We start from the raw sequence: 26,060 nt of genomic DNA on the forward strand, positions 1-26,060 counted from the left end.
AATAAAATACAGTCTTCTATTTCATTCCCGGAACATCTAGTTCTCACTTACAAACTCCCACACACCTCTCGCACGCAGTTTTTCACTCAGCCACGCACAAAATCATATAATTACATACATTCACGGACCAGTCTTTCCTCATACCAAAGACAAAGTGAGGACGGGCACAAGTGCATACAGGTTGCACTAATTTCCCCTCTATTTCCTTCTCACTGCATGTCAAAACTTCCCCACCACAAATGTGACAGGCAGAAATATGGACTTGTAATCGGGAGTGCGTGTGCGCACAGATACACACACGCATGAACTCGTGCCTCCAAATCCCCCCCCCTCTTTTTTTCTCCAGCGAAGTACTCATATTTGACGAAACAAAAAAAGGGATAATTACCCGCCCCCGCAGAAAGGGAGGGGGAAAACATTATATACATACATGACAAAAGGCACACAAACTAGTGGAGCTGGAGGTAGTTTGCTTGATCAAAGGTGGAACACAAGGATGAACAAATGAGCTCTAGCGAAAAATTCACATACAAGCACAAAAAGAGTCCATGCGCGAGCTCAACACCTTGATGAACAAGAGGACACTAAATCATACATTAACAAGTAGAAAAGAGAATGCGCTCGTACAGAGTCAAAGAAAAATTAAAACTGTGATGGTCCATAATATTTCTCAAGCTGCTCGTCTACCATCTTCCCATACCCTCAGTTTCTTCTTCACAGAGCTTGCCACTGTCTAAAGATGTTTGAAATTGCATTACATTCATGTGACAACAAAGCGGAGGGGAGAAACGAGAACGAACGAACATGAGCAACGAAAAAAAAAAAGCACGAGGTGGAAAAACATGTAGCACCGCTCACACCATCAATTTTACAGATCACAAGTTTACTTCAGCTGCTACACGGTACGAGAACGCCCAAATCAATCCATGATCATCTCCTGCTCAAACCAACTCTAGCCGTTTTTTGTGCCCTCCCTGCAGCAGCTCTTCCTGACAAGGGCGCATTTATTGGCAATGAGGGCACTTTTACTCCACCAGGGGCGGGACTGCTGCCAGAGGACGAAGCTGCATGACGCATAGCGTCCCTCATATCGCCTTTCCCTCGTTTGCCTTTGGACGGCGGTTGTGGGATCATTACGTGGTGAGCGCTAGAAATCTCAGGTAGCGTAATAACCTTTGCCGTTGGTGAGTGTTCGCCGGCGGCGAACTCCTGCGAGGGATCCACAATTTGGGGGAGTGTGATAGCAACATCCTTCTCACTTCTCGTGGTGGCATTGACGATGGGATTGTTGTAGCTGATACCGTCTTTGCATTCGGTAACCACCTGGATGGTGTAGCTCGTTGACGGTTCAAGCCCTTCAAGTGTAAACGTCGAGTCAGAGACTGTGCTTGCAAGAATGGGTGTGCAGTTACGCACCCCAATGTAAACACGATAGTTAATAACCCGATTGCCAGACCGGTTGCTACTGGTCTCTGATCGCGATGGTGTCCACATCAGCGTGACGCTGTTGTCCGTGGTCCCCACCACCGTGAGATCGGTAACTGGCTCTGGCGCAGTACCACTTGTCACTCCAACGGGTTCACAATACTCGCTGAAAGGACTACCCTCATCAACAAGCGAACACTTCACCCGACAACGCACCTTCGCGGCGGGTCCCGTAAATCGCACACGGCAGTTAGTTTCTTCAACAATATCGATAACGCGCCATTCCACCGATCCCTTTGGTTTCCCACGGGAGTCCGTTGGAGAATGTGACTGCTCAACAACATACCTGTACGCATGATAACAGTCTGGAGCCTCCCACTGTAGCAAACCTGTTTGAGCGTTCTGCCGCCGTAGAGTTACAGATTGAGGTGGGAATGGTGCCGTTGTCAAGTTGACCTCAACCCAAGCCCCCCAAGAGTTATGCTCATCCATCGCTCGGACTTTGACAGTGTAGGAGGTGCAGCCGGTGAGGCCATCAATCGTGATGTTCTTCATTGGACCCTCCTCTCCTTCCACATCAAACTCAAGCTGTCGGAAATAAGGCTTTGCCTGTGAGGCACACAGAACAATGCGGCGCCAATCTGGTAGAAAGTCGTCCCCGCCTTCCTCCGTGGGACCGGCCCCGACGGTACAAGCAGCGCCAACGTCAACGGCATTTGCACCATCTACTTCCCCTTCCACTGCCGCCGCAGCGCCACTGGCCGCAGGCAACTGCGTATCAGCGGGCTCAACCTCAAGAGGGGCTGCAGCACGTGGCAGCGCTTCCGCAGCCTCCCCAGCTGAAACAGTATAAACTGTAGCAGCAGCGTCATTGTTCACGGCAGTAGCGTTAACCTCATCCCCATCGTCATCCTTATCTTTAGAAGGAATTTCGTCTGTCTTGCGTACTTCAACCTGATATTTCTTTACAATTTGAACAACTGCCTTCCGCTCCATGCTTCCCTCCTCACCAACCTCTCCATCCACAATCCTGGCACCCCCGAGCAGTGGATCCCCATGCGCCGGTGGCGATGCTATTCCAGTAGGACTGCCACTGCTTTGTGCGTCAGGAGGTGAAACAAGCCTAGGGAGCAGGCTTCGTTCCGAAACGGGTGACGGAGACTGCTTTGCTGCCGCTCCTTTGCCCGACTTGCCCCGCTTTGACCCTCCACTCCCCTTGCTCCCCTTGGGACTTCGAGTACCTTTCCTGCCCCTCGAACCGGTCCTACCCTTTCCGGTGGAGGTTCTACCAGCTGCAGAGCCAGTCGCGTCCGGTGAAGCTTCGGGGGGTGGGGGTGGCTCCATTCGGTTGAGGGTGAACTCTGCGGAGTCGCATGTAACACCGTTGAGGGCAACACAAATGGGACACAGTGTCTTGAAACCAACCGTGGGGGTCCATTGGCCCCAACTTAATTCATCATACCGAGGTTGAAGTGCCATAAGATAATCCAAACCAGGAGAAAGGCCCTCCAGTAAATAGGTCGGAAGTAGAAACTCATCATCCGTCACGCCACAGTCACTTGGATTAATTACATGTTCCACAGTTTCATTACCACCCTTTAAGACAAGCTGGTATTCGCAGGGATCCAGCCGAGGTTGGGAGTTGCATTTTTCTTCGGAGCGATCACCTTCGCCACGGTCCCACTTCATACGCACATAGATTTCTCCTACATTCACCACATCTAATCGCAACACACGCTGCGTGCGGAATAACCCTTCCTTGCTCCACAGACCCCAGCGCGAGTCCGTATTACATGAGCGTACAACGACAACGTAGGCCGCATCAGCCTCCAGGGAGCAGATACGGTAGCGGTTCACATCCTTCGGGAACTGCTTATCAACGATAGCGAGGGCTGGAGAGTGTTGCGAAGCGAACACACACAAATGGTATGCAATTACCTCTGGTGTCCCAAGAACAACGGGAACTGCAGCAACGGCATTGTTTGTAGTACTAGGAAGGCTCTCTGGTTCGTCAGCAGAAGCCGGGGTCTCGCCGCAACACCCCACAATATCCGCGTATTCTTGCACAGTTTGTTCGTCACGGAACCACTCCACCGTGGCAAACTGTTCACCAGGGGAGGAGACAATAAGCTGCATCGGCTTTAGAGTCGCAAAGAACGTTCGATCACTCCAGGGGCTCCACGACTCCCGTCGAGAATCCAAGGAACGCACGGACACCGAGTAGACAGTGGCGGCTTCAAGCAACTTAGCCCGGTAGCTGTTTCGCGCGCCCTTGAACTGCTTGCTAATGTGGTAACTGTGCTCAAGACCGATAACGTCCACCTGAAACGTTGAAAGGAAATCATCATTGCCGCAGAGCGCCTCCGATCCGTCTGGAAGTAGCAGAGATCGACGGGGTCTTTGCCAGGAAAACTCGGCGTAATTTTCACCAATAGAACTCATTTCGACGGCAAACTTTGGTAAGGTCATAACATGGACGATTCGGCTCCACCGCCCCCATACATTGTCCACGCAGCAGCGCACATGAATTCGATATAGCGAATCGTGACGCAGATTGCGTGCAACATAAGTGGTTTCGCTTCCTGAGAGTGGTTTGTCAATTAGCAAAGACCCTTCATTTGCAGCAGCATTGGGGCCCACCTCATAAACACGAAGCTGGTAGCTATCCACGGGCTTGGGGGGAAACGGATTTCGCACTGGTAGTGGTTGGGCCCGCGGGTCACGCTCCCAATGGACAGCAAAGAAGTCCTCAGCGCCGTCATCCATGAAACACACCATGTCACGCAGAGTTACGTCATATAGACCATCACTCCACGCACCTGGCTCCGCTCTACTTTGGTTGAGAGCCTCCACTATGCCTTCATCCTCAGCCTGTGGGAGTTCGGGATGTATGGTATCAACAACAAACTCTTCGTGCGGCTTATACCAACGTCGCACACTCACACGGTATCGGTGATGAGATAGCAACTCCTTTACTGTGCTGTTACGAACATTTGATGGAATTATCATCGTGCGGCGTAACCGGGGGGGAAGCTCCTCTGCATCCTCCTCGCCATATGACACATCAGTGAAGTCGTGAACAGCTAGCTCATAGCAAATCAACTCTTCTACATCCGAAGGTTGCAGGTCGCTCGTGGCAAATGAGTTCGGAAGTCGTTGCCACGACGCCGTTAGGTAGTCTTCACCAAGGCCAATCAACTCCACACTCAACAGATTGAGTGTTCCACAGGTAACGTGGGTGCTACTGAGGCCAAACTCACCGCTTCCGTAGCACGCACGGACGGCCAAAGAGTACCGTTTGTCTGGTTTTAGCGACGACACTGTGAATGTCGTCTTCTCACCTGGCACGTTGAATGTGACACCCTCATCCTCACCTTCTTGCACGAAAGTGATGGCATAGTATGCAACACGAGTCTTTGCGCTGTTGTACATCGCGGACCTTACTTCTGGTTGGTCCAGAAGGGGGTATCTCTTTTGGCACAATCCGGGTTTCAGTTTGTCAGGTGACATGGCCCTAAAGGAGGAGCGACGCCCATCTTCTCTTTCCAGAGTTGTTTGAGACTCCGCAGCGAAACCAGAACTTTCGGAGAAATCTCCGGTCTGGCCCCCAACACTTCTGCTGCTTTCCCCCACGGTGATGGGTGTGTTATCGTCGCTGTCACGCCCACTGCTTCCCCCGTTGGACGTTTCCTCACCTTCGTCACTTAGCGTACCGTTAGTATCTGTGGATGTGCGCACCATTACTTGCAGTTCATCGGGTTCCTTGCGCCTCCAATGAAGGCGCACATAGTCCTCACCAATAGCCAATACTTCCGCGCTTATAAGCTTCATGGTGTACACGCAACGTTCCTCCGACCAGAAGCCCCATTCACCAAGGTTGTTCGACGCGCATATTTTAAAAGTATACGGCCTGTTCGGGGTGAGAGAATCGAGGCGGTACTCCTGAAGATCACCAGCAAACCGCTTTTCGCACAACAACTTGCGGCTGGCTTCATCACAGCGATAGATGCGTAGAAGGTAGCCGGAGCAATCGCGACACCCGACGCAGATCGTTGGATCAAACCTCCCCTCATATTCGGTACCCTCATCACCTTTTGGTTGTTGCTCCTCACGACCCCACTCCAACATGACAGAGTGCTCTGTGATTTGTGTGGGGTAAACCTCTAGGCGCTTAAGTGTCACAAAACGAAGCGGTTCCGACCACATACTTGATGCTTCACATTCGTCAATGGAAAGCACCCTGACGGTATAAACTGTGTCCAGGTTCAGGCTTTTCAAACGGTAGTAGGTGTTGGTGGCTCCCGTTAGTACAACATTTAACTGCAAGCCATCACGCCCAAGTACATCAATCATGTATGCTGATGCAACGTAACTCCCGGTGAACACTTCAGCCATATCCATTCTCGGATGCTGCCTGGGGGGAACGCGTTTCCATTCAATTTCGGCGTACTGTTCGTCGATGTGCTTCACATTGACCCGGATCTTCGACATCGTGAGGAAGTGTTGTTCAGCGCTCCACGCGCCCAACTGGCCTCCCGTGGTCACGCTCATAACTTGGACACTGTAGAAACGATCTTGCTTCAGATTTTCCACTCGGAAAGAGAATGTGTCTTTGTTGAACCGTCTAGTTAGGTGCAGCCGACCACTCCCATCACTTTCGTACTCAACCGGATGCTCCTGCGGGGGCAGAGGGCCCTGTGTCTGCTGCGTAGTGGTTAAAACTCCCACAATTTCATCTGCTAGCGTCTTTGGCGCTAGTTCTTCTTCGCTTACCGCGGGTTCCTCACAGCTCTCCCCATCAACGCCATTATCTTGTAACTCCAACACCCGCACGTAAAACATTTCATTATCCACGCCATGTTGCAGAACATTCATATCATTGTCGTAGTCTACTCTTCGATCTCGTCGCCTCCAGGTTATCTGGGCCCAATCTTCACCGAGTTTCTCCACAGTTGCAGACATACCAGGCATTGTAACGCATGTTTTTGGAGCACACCAAAGCCCCCAAGCTTCCTCAGCACCCCACTCACGCACTTCAAACGTGTACTTTGTGTCCACCTGCAGCTTGTCAACACGGAAGACACAGCACGAGCGCATGGTGCGGTACTCCTCGCAGATCTTCCCCTCATCATCTTCATTCTCACTCTCCCATGTAATACGCAGTTGACAAACACATCCTTCATGAGAAGACGCATCACTTCTCAGTGTGTTAGCTTCATCTATAGGTGGCAGACGCTTATTTGGAGCTCGGTGCCACTCGATGTCCACAAAGGTTTCAGATATGCACGTGATGGACAACTGGATGAGGCTCTGCGTCATGAACTTCAACGGCGGCGTCCATGGACCCCAACCTACACCGTAATCGCAACACAGAAGTGCCGTGTACATAGTATTCCATACCAGTTGCTTCACCGTGAAGGCACAGATGATGGGTTCGTTAGTATCTCCGTTACTTTTGCCTTGAATGTAATGATCTTCAAAGGTGCCATTCTGATGAATGATACGCAACTGATAACCCCTAATCGGTGTGTGCTCGTGCACAACTACTTCACCACGACCGCTAGCAAGCCAGTTCCTCTTCGCCTTGACGCTTTCCTTAAGGTCACGAAAGGTGGCAATCCTAGTGTATAGTTCTTGCTGCTCTTCACTCGAAAGCTCCTGTTCCTTTGCCTTAATGTCCTTGGGGCACATACTAGAAAACTCCTTGTTAAGCTCGAACAACTGCCTCTCGTCTGCTTCAATTTTCGCCGACACAGCTGGTGGTAAGCGATGCCAATAAAGACTGATAAAATGCTCACCAAACCGTTCATGCAGAAGTTCGATTGGCCTCAACGTTACGAACCGGTTGCGCTCACTCCATGGGCACCAGTCCCCCACGGCGTTCCGCGTCCGCACCTCCATCTCGAAAGGTGAATCGGGCGTGAGACCCTTCACGGTAATGGAGAGCACTTCGGGGCGTAACTGCACGTCAAAGAGGACAGAGTCTTCCCTTGGTAGACCCAAATCCATGTTTGCAACTGCTGGAGTTGACGGCTCCCCACCGTCCGAGGACGTCGCCAACTGGGCGCCACCAGGAGCCGACATGTCCACATGGGCGCACTCCATATGGCATGCACTGGTAGCTCCTGACATCAGCTTGCGTTGCTGCCGCTTCATTTTGGTCAATAATCTCATAGATTCCGCTCGGCGCTTTCGCCCAACCATCTTTTGAGAGGGAGAATGAAGTAATAAATGATGAACTCCCTGAATGGTTGGCATAACTCCTTCACCATAAAATCGCAGGTGGTATCCTGTTACCTCTGGGTCGCCCAAAACAATGTTTTCAACACGGAGGTGATGTATTGCGTCATTGCGGACCGCTGCGTTGTGCTCGTGCCGTAACTCAAGGTGGTCTTTCAAATTATTCCGCTCCTCTGACTCCTCCAGTTCCTGTAACCGTCGTTTCATGTCGAAAAGTTCGTGTCGCTCACGCTCATCACAGCGTCGCTCCTCTGCGGTACGGCGCTCTTCAAGGAATGCTTCGTATTTTCTGACATCCTGCGGTATCCGGAACCAGCGGATAATCGCCATCGTCTCGGTGTGGTGCGATACTTCGGTAACCATGGAGGTGAGAGTTAGCACAGATTCACGGTGAGAAAGCATCGACCAGTGTCTCTTTTCACTCAATGAACGCACGCACACAGAATAAATCTGGTCGGGTTGGAGACCGGTGATACGAACAGACATTTGGTACTTGGATAACGTAAGGCACTGTTGCACATCGCACGTAATGCCCTCAAGATAAAGCTCGTAACGCTCGATGGAGTAGTCCCCAATTTGCACTGCGTCCCAATCGTTGCCGTCATCCTCACCGTCCTCGACCTGTAATTTGCCTTCCACTCCATTGTCACTGGGAAGCACGGACGCCGGCTCAGGCTCGGCGTCGGACCCCGCATCCAGACCACTGAGGATATCAGTTTCTGTAAACATGCCGCAAAGCTGGGGCAAGTCCCCCAAGTCATCAGGTTTGTTGAGATCAGGCCGAGCACAAGCCCAATCGGGTAGCGGTCGACTCCAACTCACCAGAATAACATCTTCATACACGGAGTGTACCTTCACCTTCAGTCGACCCTGCGACACAAACTTCGTTACCTCGCTCCACGGACCCCAGTACCCCTCTGCCTTGGCACGCATGCTCACCGCGTATATGGTGTTACTCACAAGGTTTCCTAAATGATACGAGGTTGCAGTGGGCTCAAGAGAGAGAACAGTATCCAGCGAAAGGGGGCCCTCGTACTTCTTTTTTGCCTTAGCATCCAACCGAGTGGCACGAAGCTCATACGCAGTCACTTTCACCACACCACGAATAATACCCGTTTCTGGGGTTGTGTCAAGCTTCCGGGGAACGCGTCGCCACCCCACCAAGCAGTAGTCCTCACCAATTTCGATTGGTACAACACCCATCGGATGAACCATTTCCACGACAGCCGTTTGGGAAAAAGTTCCCCATGAATCGGGCACGAACTTCCCTCTGAAATCAATCCGTTGCTCGCATACAACAACACGGTAATGCGCACCTGGGGTTAAATTACAGAGTCGCAGTGATCGCTGGGAGGTTTCGTATAGTCGGGCACCGTTTACAAGAGGTTCATCACGCTCATCGAACGGCTCTTCCGCTGCCAGAGGTTCGATGTGCACCTGGTAATTGTGGATGTCCGCTTCCTCGGGGTAGCAACAGAAGCAGTGGCTCACTGCTCTTGTCATGGGTGGACGAGTCCATGAAACGTTTATGAAAGTTTCGGTTATGCTGTCAGTACTTAACTTTAGGAGCGGACACGTTACCAATATCCGTGGCTTGCTCCAGTGACCCCATGTGTTGTTTTTATCCTGCGCCCGTACGGTAAGGGTGTACTCGGCATCCGCCTGAAGATTTGTAACTAGTCGACCCATTTCGGCCGCCGGAGCATAAAACTCTACAATATCATCTGCACCAGGTAGGCCACCGGAGAGGCGACGGCACTCCATCTGGACATGCCACTGCAGGATATCAGGGCATCCACGCATCACCGTCTCATCAAAAATGTAATCATCGTCCCCGTCACCACCTTCACCACTCGCTAACTCAGAGGATGCAGTGCAACCATAAACATGTCGGGCACCACGACTAATAATCGAAACACAGCTGCTAGCCCTCCGCTTTATTTGTTCAACATCAGACCCGCCCACATCTCCTTCTGCCGCCAACGCAGCTTCAGACGCGGCGCTATAGCTTCCGGTGTCACTGCTCCCCTCACCGTCTGTGAAGCCGGAAGTGCGCCGTCCGCTGCGTCGGTCCACAAGGTCGCTGCGCCGCTCTGCCAGATCGCTGCGGCGGCCCCATTCCAACTGACAAAATGTTTCACCGACAAGCAGCACGTTTGCTTCAACTGATTCGAGAGTCACGAAGCGCCTAGAATCACTCCACAAACCCAGTTCATCATATGTATCTTTTGCTGACACTTCGACCGAGTATATCGTTGAAAGTTTCAGCGACGACAGCGTACATGTTGTTTGCCTAAAATTGACATACTGTGATACCACTTCATTACCTTCCTTGTCCAGTACATGTACCTTGTACCCGCTCACGGCCCTATCCACTGCATTCGTCTCACCTTCATTTTCCCAATTCCTATCACCTGCCCAATTTGGTCGAAACCAAGACACTGTGACGTAATCTTCACCGATGGCCGTAATGTCCAACTGCAATTTCGGTAGCGTGCGTACGCGGGCCTCCTCGTTCCAAAATCCCCATATACCCTCGTAGCCCTTCGCACACAGCCAGACACAATACTCCGCAGATGGCTGCAGATCTTTGAGCCGGAAACTGCTGACGTACGGGCTGAGATCGTAGACGTAATGAACCGGATCACCGACTCTCTCCACCCTTAGTCTGAATTGCTGCACAACATCCTCAGACTCAAACACCGCTTCGGTGTCACAGCGGTCAAGGCACGTGGGCAGATGGCGACGCCATTCAACAATGGCAAAATGTTCGCCAACGTTCCCGAATGTCACACGGAGCCTCGGTTTGGTGTGAAACGACCGGGTCGCCCAAATTCCCCAATCCTGCTTATCTGAGCCACGTGACCGCACACCGAATTTATACACCGTATCTGGAAGAAGACCACGAAAAAACAGCTTGTTGTCTTGCACCTCCTTCGTGAATTTGAAATATCCGTCGCCAGCGATGCATACCTCGTAACCTTTCGCAGTGGCATCGGTGTTGAGAGCAGTGTCAAAACTAACCAAATTGGAGGTGTCAGACATTCGCGACCACGAAACCCACACGGCATCTTCGGACACGTGGTGGATGGAGATATCCATTCCAGGAATAGTGCGCACCTTTGCTTCTGTGCTCCACACGCCCCACACTGAATTTTCTCCACAAGTTTGCACCACGATACCGTATGTGGTCGAGGGTTGCAGTTCATTGATGTGCAGCGCAGTGAGAGAATTGCTTACTTCAATCAACTTCTGAAAACTTCCATCAATTTCACGGATTTTTACTCGAGAGGCTACAATAGTTCCCTGTTCAAGTTTCACCTCTGACGATCCACTAACGTGTGGCGGGATGTTGTGCTTGTTGCGTTTCCATCCTACACTGACAAAATCTTCTCCAATATCAGTGAACTCTACCTCTGTGGGTGGCACCGTGGCGAAGAAAAGCGGGGGCTGCGACCACATACCCCATTCACCGTTCGTCAATTTTGACCGGACAGAAACACAGTACACGGTGTTGGCACGAAGACTGGGGATGGTATGTTCTGTGTCTTCCGTTGTGCTACAAAATTCAGTTTGGTATATCAAACGGTGGTCGGCTGCGTTTACTGGCAAAGACGAATTATGCACACGCGGCTTAAGTTGTCCTGTGGAACTATGAGGCAACAAGTTCTCTACGGGGGATGTTACGCACAACATAAGGCAAGGACGGCACTGGCCAAATACTACTACTCTATCGTCGCTGCTTCTGTTTCCATCGTCCTCAGGAAGCCGCTTCTGTTGGTGGGGCCGGTGTACATTGATTTCACAGAACTCCTCGGATATAACTCTCGTCTGGATTTCCAAGCTCTTCATCGTAAGGCACCACAGTGGCGAGCTCCATGAGCCCCACTCCTCGTCGTTGTAATTTGCCTTTATTTCCACGCAGTAGTATGTATCCGGCTTCAGGTTGGAGATACGGTACGGTGAGTCTCCATCGCCAAGAAAAACTTCGAACACAACACCCCCAACGTTGAACACCCGCAAATGATACGATGTTACGACACCCCTCCCGGTTGCGTAATTTTTCTGGTTCGGCGGACGACGCCGCTCCCAAGCAATTATGGCATAATCGTCTGCTACTTCTACAGCCCGAGTAAGGATGGTATCACGGGTGAGTATTTGCACGGGCGGGGTCCAAAGCCCCCAATCCCCACTTGGTCCAGCGGCTCGTATTTGAATGTTGTATGCCGTGGCGTGGTGAAGTCCGTAAATCTTAAGCTCCCGCATGTCCGCTGGTAGTGAATGGTCCTTGGAGTAGGACTGGTCAATACTCTGTATGCGCAGTTCCTGCTTTGTGACGGTCAAGTCTCCAGTGTGGACATCCTTGTTTTTCAGCGGATTGGCATCTCGGCTCCACACAATGCTTACATAATTCTCTCCGATGATGAGGTTGTTCACCGGAATTCGAAACTGTGCGTTTGAACGGAAGCGCAACGGCTGACTCCACAAGCCCCACATCCGCGTGGACGTGCACGCACGCACGACAGCCATATATTCTCGATCAGGAAGCAGGTCTTCCACACGTAACGACGTGTGCTCACTGGACACAACCTTGTACCGGGCAACTTCAGAGTTCCCACCCATATGATAGCCACTCAGCGAGCTCGCCGACGACCCAGAGAGCTCCCGGCTGAAAACAAACACAGCATAGCTCGATACGAACATATCAGCAGCTGCCACGGCCACCGTATTGTCCCTGTCATCACCTTTTGTATTAATGCCGTCTCCACCCACCAGAACATCGTCAACTAGCTGCCGCTCCCACATGAGCCGCACAAAGTCCTCTCCGATTTCGTCAACATGCATCATCATAGGAGCCAGTGTACGCAGCTTCACGCGACTCCAAGCACCCCACTGCTCCACCTCGTTGCATGCACGGACTGAGACGATGTAAGTTGTTGCAGGCTGTAGGTTGCTGATCTTGAAACTCGTTCCCAACATTTCCTCCCTTAGGACTTCGGTTTCCCCAGAATCAACGCAGTCGACGCAAAGCTCATACTTGAGATCGGCCCATAACTCAGAGATCCCCATATCAGAAGATCCCATAGGTAGGGGTACGTCAGAGAGTCCACGACGCCACACAACCTGGGCGAAGTCTTCACCAATATCCCATAGTCTCACACCAAGTGGTTGCAGCGTTTGTGTGTGTTTGGGGTCAGTGAACTCACCCCATCCCTCATAACCAGTTAGACGATTAAATTGGTATGACCTGCATTTTAAAATATACATGGTGTTGGGCCTCAGCTTCTCTACAGTAAACATACATGTATCTCCATCTGACACGATTTCCTCATCTTTCACAACATTCAACTCGTCATGGCTCTCAACCTGCATAATAACGATGTTGAATCGAGATGCAAAGCGGCCGTTGCACTCTCCCTCGAGTTTCATAGTTATGAAGTCCTCACCGCGCTCCAAAAAAGTTAATGAAGCCCTTGCCTCCGTGCGAAATTTCTTGGGTTCTGTCCACATACCCCACTCATTGTTCAAGAACGTCCGTATTGATACATTATACTCCGTCCCGGATGTGAGACCCTCAATGTGTATGACTTTATCATCTGCCAACGGTCCAACATCAAGCCTTTCCTCCTGCTTGTACACAGAGTTAAGACTACTGAGACGGTACTCTACCTGAGTCTCCGTCTCTGCGTCGATCATTCTGGCCCAGGTAAAAGAAAGGAATGACTCCCCTGAGGCAACTACAGATAGCTCCGGACGACTAGCAGTTCGCACGCAAAGCGGTTCAGAGCACCTCCCCCAATAGCCCTGCACGCTCAGGCTACGGACAGTGAAAATATAAGAACCCCCTGGTGTTAACTTATCTAGGCGGTACGTCCGCTCTTGTTGAGGGAACTCAACAGAGCGAAAAGTCTGACAATCCGATTGAACCAGGACCTCATAGCGGTGCACGTCGTTATCTGGCACAACGTAACCGATGGTATCGTCTGAAGTACTGGCTAGAGCCCAACTGACGGTAACAACATCCTCACCGCAGCTCAGGAGTGACATGACATTCGTCTGCCTAGTGAGGAAGCGACCAACCTCCACCCATTTCTTCATGGTGTTGATGAGCGTCTTGTACCGAATCATAACAATATAAGCCGTACCTGGCCGCAGACCTCGAACTATGTGTGTTCGCACACCTGTTTCGAAGCGGTCACAAAATTCCTGCCTCATATCAGATTCCCTGAGTACCCGTAACTCAAAGTCGTCAATATCGGCAATGGAACGGGTGGCATCAGCATCGATTTCCGCAGCGATGCCCGTTGGGGCCCTTGCAGGTCTGTCCCACAGCACACGCACGTAGTCCTCACCAACATCATTGATTTGGCCCGTAACCGCCGCCAAAGTGGCCGTCCGTGTCACCTCCGACCACACGCTCCACGACATCGTTTTCTCCGAATACACACGAACACGGGCCCTATAAAAACTTGAAGCCCGAAGCTTCACCACTTTGTGACGCTGTTTGATAGGCAAGACTATATCGTAGAGAGTTTCAACAGTGTCTTCCCCTGCTGTTTCCTCATCCACCTGAAGCTGCCACTTCGTCACGTCGGTAACGTCATTCCAGCTATGCTTAGAATCAAACTGGAACCCAAACTCCCCAAACATCTCGCCCATACGGTTCACAACGGCATTGCACAGAATATCTGTATTAGCTTCCATCTTACTTTTGTAATATACCAACCTGATCTTCCCTCACCTTCCCCCTTTCCTCTTCCTTATTTACAAATAGTGATCCGTACTGTTTCCCTTCCTCTCTCCCTGATTAGTCACTATTCCTCCCCCTCAATTCCTTCCGTTCTTGAGCGGATGTCCCTTTTTCTCTAGATGAATGTGCCGGAACAAACTTTTTGCCGGGCAGTCTCTTGTCGTGTTGCGTGCCCCCTTTCAGTTACCATGCAACGTAAGACAACAGTAGCAGGTGGGAAGTACAAATGGACAACAGAAACGAGACGGGACAACAACGAATATCCCCTCTCTACGACTCCGTCGTACACTCCGTCTTCCTTTTTTGGTTTGTTTCTCACCCTGCTGCAATAACGGAAGTAGCCACCAAAAAAAAATCGGAGCCCAAGAAATTAAAGAAAGGCAAAGATGCAAATGTGACGAAAGCGGTAGGAAATCGAAACAGCAACTTGGGTTAGGATGAACAGAGCGAAAAGGAAAGGTGGCACATAGGTATTCACAGCCGTGGGCCTCAATTTATGAGAAGGAGGTGAAAGAACATGTTAAACAGAAAAAAGTGTAAGCACTTCAGCACGAAAAAGTGGAAACCTAAGGTGTGGTAGACAACAAAAAAACGCTAAAACAAAAAAGAATTAGGTCCACGCACACTTGCGCTTGTGTAAAACAGTCTCCGAGATAACAACTCCTAAAAAGGAACAAAAGAACGGGGCATGGAAAACAAAAAACAAGTGAAAACGGTCCTCAGTATACGTAACGGTGAGGAAGGACGTGATGTACCCGCTCCGACGGCCACGCATCCCGCACTGACAGGAGAGAGGTGGGAGTGGGGAAGAGTGCGAATCAATCGTGACACACATCACGGAAGGGGCACCACATATGCCACAGCAACAGAAAACATATTTTGCGCCCTGAGAGACACATATCGCCTTGCGGTGGGCCCCCAGGCACCCTCAGGTGTAGACACACACGACGGAGTTTGTGAGTTTACTATAAACAAAGAAAATAAAAAAGAGAATCGGCAACCAACATTTCGCTTCCTTCCTCCGATCTAGGGTCCCCGTCAAAACCTCTAGTGGGAAAAGAAAAGTGAGGCAACGATCACGACAATGCTACAGAAGAAAGACATAAAATGGAAATGAGGCGGCGTCCCAGTCCTAAACGAACCCAAACTCATACATATGGTGGAGTGACACCTCCAACTTCTCCCGCATAGTGGCCGCGGAACTGTATGGCTGCAACAGCAGCGAGATGGGTGAACACGTGTGGGCCGTTGGAACGGCAGCGGGGTCATCCCCACACGATACCTGCACTTTTTCAGGCAATGGAACACGGCGCTGCCCACTGCAGAACAGCAAAAACATTGCACGCTGCCTGTTGCTCATGCCACGCACCACTTCAACGAGCATATCACAAACAGCTTTAGTTAACAAAGAAACATCTAGCGACGACATCACATCCTCGGCTGTTGCGCATGGTGAACCACAGACCCGCTGCTGCAGGTCGTCCCAGCGAATTAGTTGGAGAGAGTGAGAAGGAACAACAGAGGTAACACCCAGTCGCATGGCAGATAACAACTCGTCGTACTGGTGGACCAACGCTCGCCCTACCTCCGTGCGGCGCCTTTCAACTTCGATGCTCTTGCACAAACCCTGCGAAGTAACAACGGCACCTTCCGAGAAACACCCTTTCGGGAATGCAGGTGCTAAAGATCGTTTGGAGCGCAGCGCCCCCACAGTATCAGAGGCAGCACAAACCAGCCCCCATTCAATCACAGGTATAGAATAATAAAACTCGTCATTGAGAAGAAAATCATCGTCTTCAAGAGCTCCGCGCACGCTGTCATCAATGTCGGCGTAGTAGTCTTTTACAGTAACCTCGTCAAAGGTAAGGAACATCCACACGAGACGCGGCAGCGTTATTGAAAGCATCACGTAGCCACTCAATGTGATGTTTCCAATTAGCTTCCCAAACCATGTAAAAAATTGCAGGAACAGCTGTCGGTGGTTGGGATTACTCCTGTAGAAATCGATGTTTGGCACCAGAGTCACCATAGTGCTGTGGCTTGATAGTTTGAAGAATGGAAGCAGTGGTTCCATACGACGCCCACCTTCGTCCTCACGGTACTGCAATTCATCGCACATCATCGAAACTACAGAACGCGTTACACCACCCGCATCGTCCGCCACCTCGCCAGAAAGGCGGGTAGTAAACATGACAGCGTCACGGTAAATATCGGCATCATGCGTCTGATGAAATAATTGGCCGGTGACGCTCTTATCGAACAGAGTAATGAAGTCAAGAGTCTCACCATGCTCTAGCACGCCTTTAGCCTCCTTAAGATCAATCAAAACATGCCGATGCCGCTTGACGTTGTTGCGGAGCAACCGACGGTCGATCTGTCGCTCTACGATAGCCCACCGCGCAGCAAAAAATAGGAGGCGACGTACTTTTTCATAGTTTCTCATTAGAAACTGTGAGTTACGAAATATGTTGTGACTTTTCGCCACACTTACAGCTAGTGAGTTGATGGAACGTAGGTGTTGCAAGTAAGGCTTCAACTTGTACAGTGACCCGCCGCCAACTTCGGAAGACAAAAGAGGATAATTACGTAGCGCCTCACGCCCACCCTCCATCCATGTGTCGGTCTCTGCCAAAGAATCCACCGTAAACCCACAGTTCACAACATCGTTCACCAAATCACAGAGCTGCACGTAAAAGTCAAAGCATTGAGGTTTTACGGAACTTTCTAGCCTTCCTCCCTCTTCGCCACATCCTGGGCTGAAGTCTTTGTAGCCTTCTGGCTTAAACTGCGTGTAGCTGAGTCGCACCAAAACACCGTGTGGATCCATGGCTGCACTGACATAGGGGTAAATGGCCTCTCCTTTCCCTTGAGTCGACACAGCGATCCATGTGAGTTCTTCCCCGTTGACACTCCAGCACATCATCATAGTATCAAGATCCAAAAGTGTACCAATAATATCACCGCCAACAATTGGTCGTGGTGTTACTAAAGCCTGTTCACCAGTCATTATGCGCAGCCGGTCTTGGCAATTAAACCCCCACGAATGGATGTCGCTTCCAACATGCTGTCCACTGCTGACCACTTCATGTTGTATTGTACCCCACCCCATAACGATTGTTTTGCCGCGCTCGTCAAAGTTTGGTGGTAGTACCACTTCATAATAGTAACGCCCACCCTTGTTACCAAGCACCCCCACACTTCCTCGTACTTGTCCTACTATTAGCTCGCCACCACTCCCCATCCTCGTGTCAGGAAGCTCCACAACGTACGGGAATGTGTCAGGTGACGGCTCATCGAATAGAGCAGGAAGACGTTGACTCCTTTCCATCCGCTCTCCGACCTCGATTAGCCAACTTGTAAGTGTTACATCTGCACTAATGGATGCGTTAACGCCTCGTAAGGAGGCGTGCACCATAAGCTGCTGTTGATTGGCAACCACAGGAACCATGGTGATTACCTCCCGCAGGCACTGCACATTAAGTTTCTGCCCAGATGCCTCCTCTAACAACAGGTTAAGGGCGGCGTAGCATACTTCACGGAACGTACGGTCACCACCCCCTCGAACGGCGTTGAGCGACAAGGCATACAACAGGTAGTGGCGTTGCTTCTGGAATGGTGTGTTGCAATTCATCAGCACGCGGGCTATGGAGGACAGCGACCACACCATCTGCTCACTCCTTTTGCCGGAAAGCAGAATTTGCAAACAGGAAGTAAATATACTTTGAGCGGCATCGGTGGTAACTTTTCTCAGCTGTGTAAGCCAGGTATCCTCAATCACGCGGAGGCGGCACAGAACACTAAACTTCGCCAACCCCTTTGGTGCAAGATTCGGTCCCCAACTGCAGACGATACGACTGCAGAAGTAAATAATCGCGGGAATGACTGCACGATAACCCCGCCCATCCTGTTTTTGCTCTTGTATTGGGTTTACCTTCAACGACAGGCAACCGCTTTCAAATTGACCGTCGTCGTCAGAGGAGTGCATGAGGGGGGGGACGTAGCGGGTAAGATCACCGGCCTGCGGTGACACGGCCAACACAGCATCCAGCATCTTACGAAATGAGTACGCAGTGCTCTTCATGTCGGTGTACGACTGTTTTTCACTTCCAAAAGAAACAAACCAGCTCATCCTATCTCCAGCGCCAACGAGTTTCGCCTCTGCCACACCAACATGCTTCTCCTCGGGTAACCACAAAGTCTCCTTCTGGCACTGTTCGCATAAGTACCGTGACTCAAACTGAATGAAAGAAATGTACTCACGCATTTTCCCGCACTGAGTGCAAAACGCTTGCTTGTTGTCGCTAACTGTTGATGCATCAGTAGAACCCAAACACAAGCGCATGTTGCCACACGTCGTACATACTTTGTTGTGATTTGAATTAAAGGCGTAGCTGCACAACATGCATGTCCACGTGGCTCCTGGGCGTGCTGTGGTGCACATTGCGCAGCGTGTAGAGTCTGAAAGGTTAATGAACGTGCACACTGCGCACGTCCACTCTTCCTCCGCCCTGTTAACATTGTTTGGTCTTTCCATACACTTGTACACGCAACGCCCACGCAAATGGTGACTTGAAACGTACTTCCCGCTAAAAGAAAAGGGTCCATGGGTATCAGCTCCTTCGCCTTCAACCTCATTTCCCGCGGTGACACGCAAAGTTACACAGACGCCCTCCTCAACCAGGAGCCACTCACAGGCGAAGCCAACAAAGGGAGAGGGAAGACCGAGTCGCTGCATTACATGGTGAAGGGTTACACAAAGACTGTACGGGGCGGCGTGGCCCTCGCCCGCACAGTGGCCCCATTCCTCATCACAGACCGGACAGCGGAGGTATACGATTTTTTCCGCCTCACCGGCATGCTCGTCTGCACGGGCATTGCCATCATCCGATCCACCCTCGCCACACTCGCTATATACATTATCATCAATATCTTTCTTGTTGGAAATAGTCATACAGAGCTTGTCGTTGTCCGGTAACAACATCAACTCGTTCCACGCCTCCAACAAAATCTGCGACCCGTTAGGATGAACAGTATCCGGCATGGCCAGTATGCGAATGAATTGGCTTAACAACAGCCGCTGCGTCTCTTTGTCCCACAGTGTTACCTCCCCCATGTCTAACTCTGACAGAAGTCGAAGTGCGCAAATAAACGTTTTCGTCGAGTGGATGTAAACGATCTCATTGTTGTGCTCATCTGTGGTAAAACTAATAGACCTTGATAAGACACCCATAATCTCATTCGCAAGTAACCCCAGGGGAAGATCACCACTTACCACCGATTCATAATTTGGTTCTATTGCTACAGCAGGAACCGTGATGCTTCCACTACCACCTTCTCCTAAAACAATTTCGGCAAGAGAGCCCTTCTGTCTCACCAAGCGGACATCGAACGACCCTTTAATCTCTCCACGCGGCGGTCCAGTATAGGTAAACGACATTTCATCCCCGTCAGCACCCAAAACTTGAAGAGCCACAATTTCGTCCTGTCTCAACATTTGGGAAAGAAGCGGCACTAGAACAGAATCCCAGCAACTGAGCATCGCCCGCATAACAAGTCGGGCACGGATGCCCGTTTCACAGGGCATGTACATCCACGAAGAAGTGGCGTCTTTATTATACATCTCCACAAACGGAAAGACAACCTTCACAGCAGATGGAATGTTTGTATAGAGAGTTCCCAATGGTAACTCATTGCGCCCAAAAGATATGCACCGTGCCTTTGTGTCAACTGTAACGGTAATTATATCACCTGAGCCAAAGATAATGCCATCTTTCTTCAGCATCCAGTGCTTAGAGTGTCGAAATAATTCAACACGGGCAGATGGTGCCTCGACATCCGCAAAGTAATCCGTTATCGCGTAAACATGGTTCATGTCTTGCCGCGTTCCAGGATGTTGCTCAAGTTCTGTGCTTGTGGGGAGCGAATCATGGCAAGCAACGCCAACGTAGTAAAGGCGACCAAGAGAATCAAACTCAAAACCTCGTCTAACACGTACGGAAAACGACACAACATCGCCCAACGAACCGTCCAAAGGTATACCTTGTGATGCGAAGGAGGTGGTGTTCTGCACACCCCGGGAACTGCACTCCTCCGCTGTCAGTGATTTAACATGTCGACCGCCTGAAACAACGCGGAGGTCAGTTGCCGCGCTCGTTGTTGTGAAAAATGGTTTGTATACAGGGGCAGTAACCTGTCGAGAGAGTTGGCAGCAGCAATCCCACAAGGGTATTGGATTGTACGTGGTGATGTCGAAGTTGCGGCCCGGTTCCTGCAGCACGACGTGTATTGTTGTCAGTGCTGCGCATCGTGCGCGCTCACCAGCCTCCTCACAGCAGACCACCTTTGTTAACGTACTGAGTATGTCCGCTGGGTGGGAAGAACAGTAAATTGCGGTACGCATAATGGTGATGTAGTCCATGAGAAAGCGGTGGTACACAAAAGAGGCAGCGCTCCGTTTCACTCGTTCAGTAGCATCATTAACATCATCAAGGAGTGAGAGATGCTTGATAGAATCAATAAGGCTTTCCACATTTTGACGCAGCCTGCAACAGCAACCGTCAATGAACCCCCTCCATGCCTCCTCGGAGTGGATGTGCCTTCTGCCAGAAGCGGTCCGATTCTTCACTTGCAACGAAGAGGAGGTGGGAGGGCTACTAACTCCACTTACCGACCGGTGAGCCTGAGCAAATCGCCGAGTACAGAGAGAAATCAAATAGGCGAAAACGAGAGTCGCGAACATAGAAATAAAGTGGCGGGTGGGTAGGCAATCACTACAAATTGATGCATCCCCTTTTCCTACCAAGCTGGCTGCGACAGTGGCATCAATCGAACCAAGAACACTCAGCTCATCTGACCTAAACGAAATCCGAACGGCTTTCCCTTCCAAAGATAGTGAATCCGTAACGCCCACAAGAAGGTACAGCGCACGTGGGGGCGCTGGGAAAGAGGCAAAGCAGACGCCGTTCACAAGCAAACAAACCGCGCGCGTGGAAGTTTTGGGCGAAAAAGGGAAGCAAAACGTAACCCTGTCACCACGGGAAAGGGGCGGCAGAGAAAACACACGGTTTGCGTGACGAAGTTTTCCGCTGTGTGGTTCAAAATAAAACCCCAGTGGATCGCCTTCAACAATGTTACTCGTCACACCTGGGTGCTGTCCTGATGCGAGGGCAACAATCAACTCCTTTGACGGCATCGCCGTCAGGTTAATATCTGCGGCGTAGAGCATTGAAGAGGCAGCATTTGACGACGAAACGAGCGGCGGCGGCCGTGGTGATGAAAGCACCGAGGAAGGAAGAGTAGACGATATTGAAACGGTAGTTGACGACAAGGAGAAAAGCTGAATGCTGGGAAAATACAACGGGGTGGAAGTGCTGCAAGCAGGTTCCCGGCCAGAAGGAACCCAGACGCCCAAACCACGCTCGCTGGCGCCGACCATGGTGAGCCCAACGAAGGTACCACCGTCATTCCCACCGTCACATTGCACCCTATCCCCTGTTTGTCCGCCATGTCTATGGACATCGCAATCCCCTATAAGGGCCCGCACGGACTCAATCACACTGTTCTCCTCCACTTCGTCCACCTTAAACGACGCAGTGCGCGCAAAATCGGTGAAACTGGGGAGGAGTCCCTCTACCTGACTAATAATTTTGTCCCAGATAAAGTCCAAATCCCTCTCATCCAACGGCGTTGCAAGTAGCGAAAGACTAATGAGCGCGAACGGACCAAATTTATCCGTATCCCACAGGAACCGATGGGGCCCAAGTCTCCGCTGTTCTCCCTCAGGCATTGACATTACGTGCTGAAGCGCGGCAAATACGGCAGTGAACAATCGGTGTACCAAAACACGAATCTGTTCAGTCAAAACCTCTCCACAACCACTGAACCGCATCAGGTAGTGGTCACTTTCGTACATCATGAGGTCGCGAAGGAGGCTCACTACGCGGAACATATCCTGCGGAACGAAGCTTTCCTCCGCGCGCAGCAAAAGAAGCAAGGCACTTATGCACGTTCTCGCTCGCTCAGATTGTGTTGACAGATAATCACGCAGCTGAGCAACAGTAGCGGTGGATGAAAGAAGAGCAACGGTTCCTTCCACAATCTGCGTTGTTGACAGCTTGCAGGATGATGCATGCTCGGAAGCAAACGCAGCCACGTCGGTGGCATCGGGATTCCCCCCAATCACACTGCTCGCAAGGCTAACGCGCTTCACAACATCCTGCCAAACCCATGACCCCCATGTTACTTGATCCGGCTCCCGCTCAGCAATGATGCTTCCAATCATACATAGCGCGGCACGAACGCCCCGCACATCACTCTGACGGCAAGAAATTCGCCTTCGCAGAGCACCGTCATCCATTTTTGCTATTTCCTTCAGCAGCGGTGGCAATTCCCTTGTCTCCACCCGAGGTTGCAGACCATTTGAGAACAGCATGATCGATTCCTCCCTCAGGTTTGTTGCGACGGGTGGACACTTTATTTGCTGCAGGAGATGGGTGGCGATTTCTAACTGGGCAGAACTTAAGGCGGCTCGAAACTCCTCTGCCCACCGACCATTCACTTCCACACACATCTCCAGCCGCACCTCCGCCTCCAACATAGGAACTCGAGCGCCTTCGTAACCCCTGCGGTACCTCAAGACACAACTGCAACCACCAATAAGTTCATGGGTCGCCTCCTCAACCGGCTCAAACCAAACTACGTTGGTTGATCGACGCGTCTCACCGGCATCATCGCCGGTGCTCCCACCCCCAAGGGATGCATGCGGAATTAGTGCAATCTGCACATCATCACAATTTAACGCTTTCCGGACATGTACAGTGACCTTCCGCGCCAGGGGAGCCACCAGAAACACTTCCGTTGTCTTCGCTAGCTCACTAGCAGGTGGGTTAAGTTCTAACGATCCGGCTTGTACCTTCGGCAGTTCAGTTTCAGCTGCACTAGTCCTTATTGCCGAGGGCTCATCTAGTCCCACCGGTAAGCGTCCCTCACCCAGTTGTGTATTTGAGGGAGACACCGAAGTCGACTCGTTACGAGGTCCCACCTCAAGAGAGAGTACATACTTGGTCACGAAAGTCGCGGTTGACAACGAGCCGCGATTGGAACCACAGGGACGGGGTGGTCCCCGAACTCTTTCCAATATATGCGCCACATCCGCCGTGTCAGCCTCATCCAGCTTTGTGAAGCGCGTGATGTGAAGGATTGGCAGCACTACGTTGAAACCAAATATATCATTCTCCCCAGGAGTTTTGGATGACTCATTCCACCGGTCGAGCACCTCGCGTAGAATGCCAAGAAAAGCCACGGCGCTCCTTTTGTGGTGCAGCGCTTGCCCAGACAGGGATGCAGCTGTTGATACGAGCTGTTTTTGGCCATCGTTCTGCGGGGACGCCACCACCTCAACCATCTCCCTAATCCTCCCCTGCAGCCAACGCTCGTCTTGTCTCCCCTTAAGGTATGGAACCACCCAATTTAACGGGGCAAATCCTCGTCTTTCAGGGCTTACCATGGCTTCGCCACGAGGAACATCTACACAGATTAAGGCCGATTCCGACAATCGACGTTGTGTCTTCTGGTTCATTGCTTCCCCACTGCCAGGCGCCCGACGCTCATTACATACGGACGAACTTTGCACCTCTAACTGACTGGATGGTAGCGTCGGATTTTCGAGGCATTGCTCTTGTGGAACCACGGCAGCTCTTTCACGTATAGATTGCAGCGCCTTTTGAAAGAGGGACGCACGCAACCAGTGACATGTCACCTGGTCCCAGCAAAACTCTGGGCGGACTGTTCTAACTATTTCAGCCACAGTATCATATATGACGCGGGCAAGCTGCATATCATCATTGTCGGACTGCGATACGCACGGCACCTTGAGCGGCCTAGCGCCCAAAGAGGCATCAAGGCCGAACTGAAGAAGCGGCCAAGCCAATTGGCAAAGGCGGTCAAGTGGAATGCTCATCATGTCGGCAATGGGGAAATCGATCACCTCCCCCGACGTAAGGCAGTGGCGAACGAAGCGACCCTGTGTCTGCTCTGGGAGTTCACCGGTTTGTTGCGACGTAATCATTTCAGAAAGCAAACAATGCACTGAAGGAACAATAACCCCCCCCAAAAAAAAAACAAGATGACGAATCAACAGGGTCGGCACGGAGCGAAATGAAATGTCGATCCCTAAGTAAAAAAAAACAAACTTACTTCTACCAGTTTGTTTTCGTTGACGACCACCACTGCCCCCTTAGTTACACTACTAACCGATGCTGGTATACGTGTAATATATATATATATATATTTTATTTATTTAGAGATGTACACTTCCCCTTCCACCTACTCACTACCAGATACGACAACCTCCCGCAGTCTTGTCGAACACAAAATACAGGCAAACACTGCACACTCGCACCTTTAAAAAAATGCACCGCGAATACCAGTGTGTTCAGCCCCTAGATCTTCGAAACGAATAACACAGAGCACAGTTAGAGAATAGCAATAATAAAAAAAAAGCGTGGCGAGCGGCAAAGCAATATAAGAAGGCAGTTGGTAACGACGAGGAGGCGGTTTCCCCCGCCACAACCACATATATATATATATATATTTATTTATATATTATACGTTCGTACCCTTTCCGCTTTGCAACATTGAGAAGGACCGGGTTGTCCCACCTTTTGAGGTAGTGAGACTGCCGCACTCGCTCCAAACCAGCTAAATTCGAGATTCTGTGTAGTGGTTTGGAAAAAAAAAAGAGTTCGGAACCATACAAATAAACACAATAATCACCTTATATCTCAAATGATGGGACAGATGAAGTGGAACCGGTGCGGTTTAGGTGAAGAGCCTGCACCACCGCTCCCTAACAAAATGCGTATACAACTCCTCTAACCAAACAAATAACTGTGGTGAGTCGAGAAACCATTACGCAACAAGCAAAAGTGTAAGCATACGTCCATGCTTACATTCATTCATTCAGTGGGATCCCGCGAATCCCTACGCTCATTTCGCACCCAACCGCAGTATTCACAAGGTCTCGAAAACCGGTTAGAGGTTCCAACAATATTCCGCGCACACCAAATACGCACTTAGATTGCCATGAGCAACCCCAACGAAATGATTTGTCCCTTCCCTCTTTTTTTAAAAAAAAAAGATACAACTTCGGGCACAGCAACGTATTACACACAAGGAAATGGCACCATCCACGGTGCAATCGGGAAGCATACCCAACAGGAACATTATGCGGTAACTAAACCGCACACGTTGGCATTGCCCCGAGGTGCCCTCCATGACACGTCACAAATTCATGATGCACCACCTTCTCATATTTTTGTTTTTTTATTTATTTTTAGGTGCGGTTGGCAGCTCGAGTGACAATCCACGTTGTTAAATGCCGGCAAGTTGTACCCCTTCCGATTTCGCCTTCGGGTAAAACAAACAAACAAAAAACCTTGCCCTGCGTCAGTTATCTCCCGTCCCCACATACAGATGCACGCACACACACAGGAGGAGTACAACAAATTCTACACCATAAGCAAAATATTCCATATGAATAGGGGCGGTGCTTGCCAGCACATTGTGGGTAATCAAATATAAAATGGCCCACATCAGCGATTTTGGTACGGAATGGATGTCTTATGCGGAACCCTCTACTCGCACT

General features: G+C 50.7%; 3 protein-coding genes across 3 annotated transcripts, besides 2 other annotated features; 1 reads left to right on the forward strand and 2 right to left on the reverse strand.

The window, feature by feature from the left end:
- Nucleotides 1–930: 930 nt before the first annotated feature.
- Tb09.160.0650 (hypothetical protein, conserved) lies at nt 931–14,370 on the reverse strand (the record flags this gene model as incomplete). Its single annotated transcript, XM_798373.1, has 1 exon — nt 931–14,370. The coding sequence occupies one exon, from the start codon at nt 14,368–14,370 to the stop codon at nt 931–933; it is 13,440 nt and encodes a 4,479-aa protein (XP_803466.1).
- A 734-nt stretch (nt 14,371–15,104) lies between these two features.
- Tb09.160.0660 (hypothetical protein, unlikely) lies at nt 15,105–15,446 on the forward strand (the record flags this gene model as incomplete). The annotated part of the gene is made up of 1 exon (XM_798374.1): nt 15,105–15,446. The coding sequence occupies one exon, from the start codon at nt 15,105–15,107 to the stop codon at nt 15,444–15,446; it is 342 nt and encodes a 113-aa protein (XP_803467.1).
- A 102-nt stretch (nt 15,447–15,548) lies between these two features.
- Tb09.160.0670 (hypothetical protein, conserved) lies at nt 15,549–24,482 on the reverse strand (the record flags this gene model as incomplete). The annotated part of the gene is made up of 1 exon (XM_798375.1): nt 15,549–24,482. The coding sequence occupies one exon, from the start codon at nt 24,480–24,482 to the stop codon at nt 15,549–15,551; it is 8,934 nt and encodes a 2,977-aa protein (XP_803468.1).
- A 202-nt stretch (nt 24,483–24,684) lies between these two features.
- Nucleotides 24,685–24,716: a sequence feature (AT_rich).
- A 273-nt stretch (nt 24,717–24,989) lies between these two features.
- Nucleotides 24,990–25,019: a microsatellite.
- The last annotated feature ends 1,041 nt before the right edge of the window (nt 25,020–26,060 follow it).

This window comes from Trypanosoma brucei, chromosome 9 (assembly GCF_000002445.2).
Source record: "Trypanosoma brucei brucei TREU927 chromosome 9, whole genome shotgun sequence".
Lineage (NCBI taxonomy): Eukaryota > Euglenozoa > Kinetoplastea > Trypanosomatida > Trypanosomatidae > Trypanosoma > Trypanosoma brucei.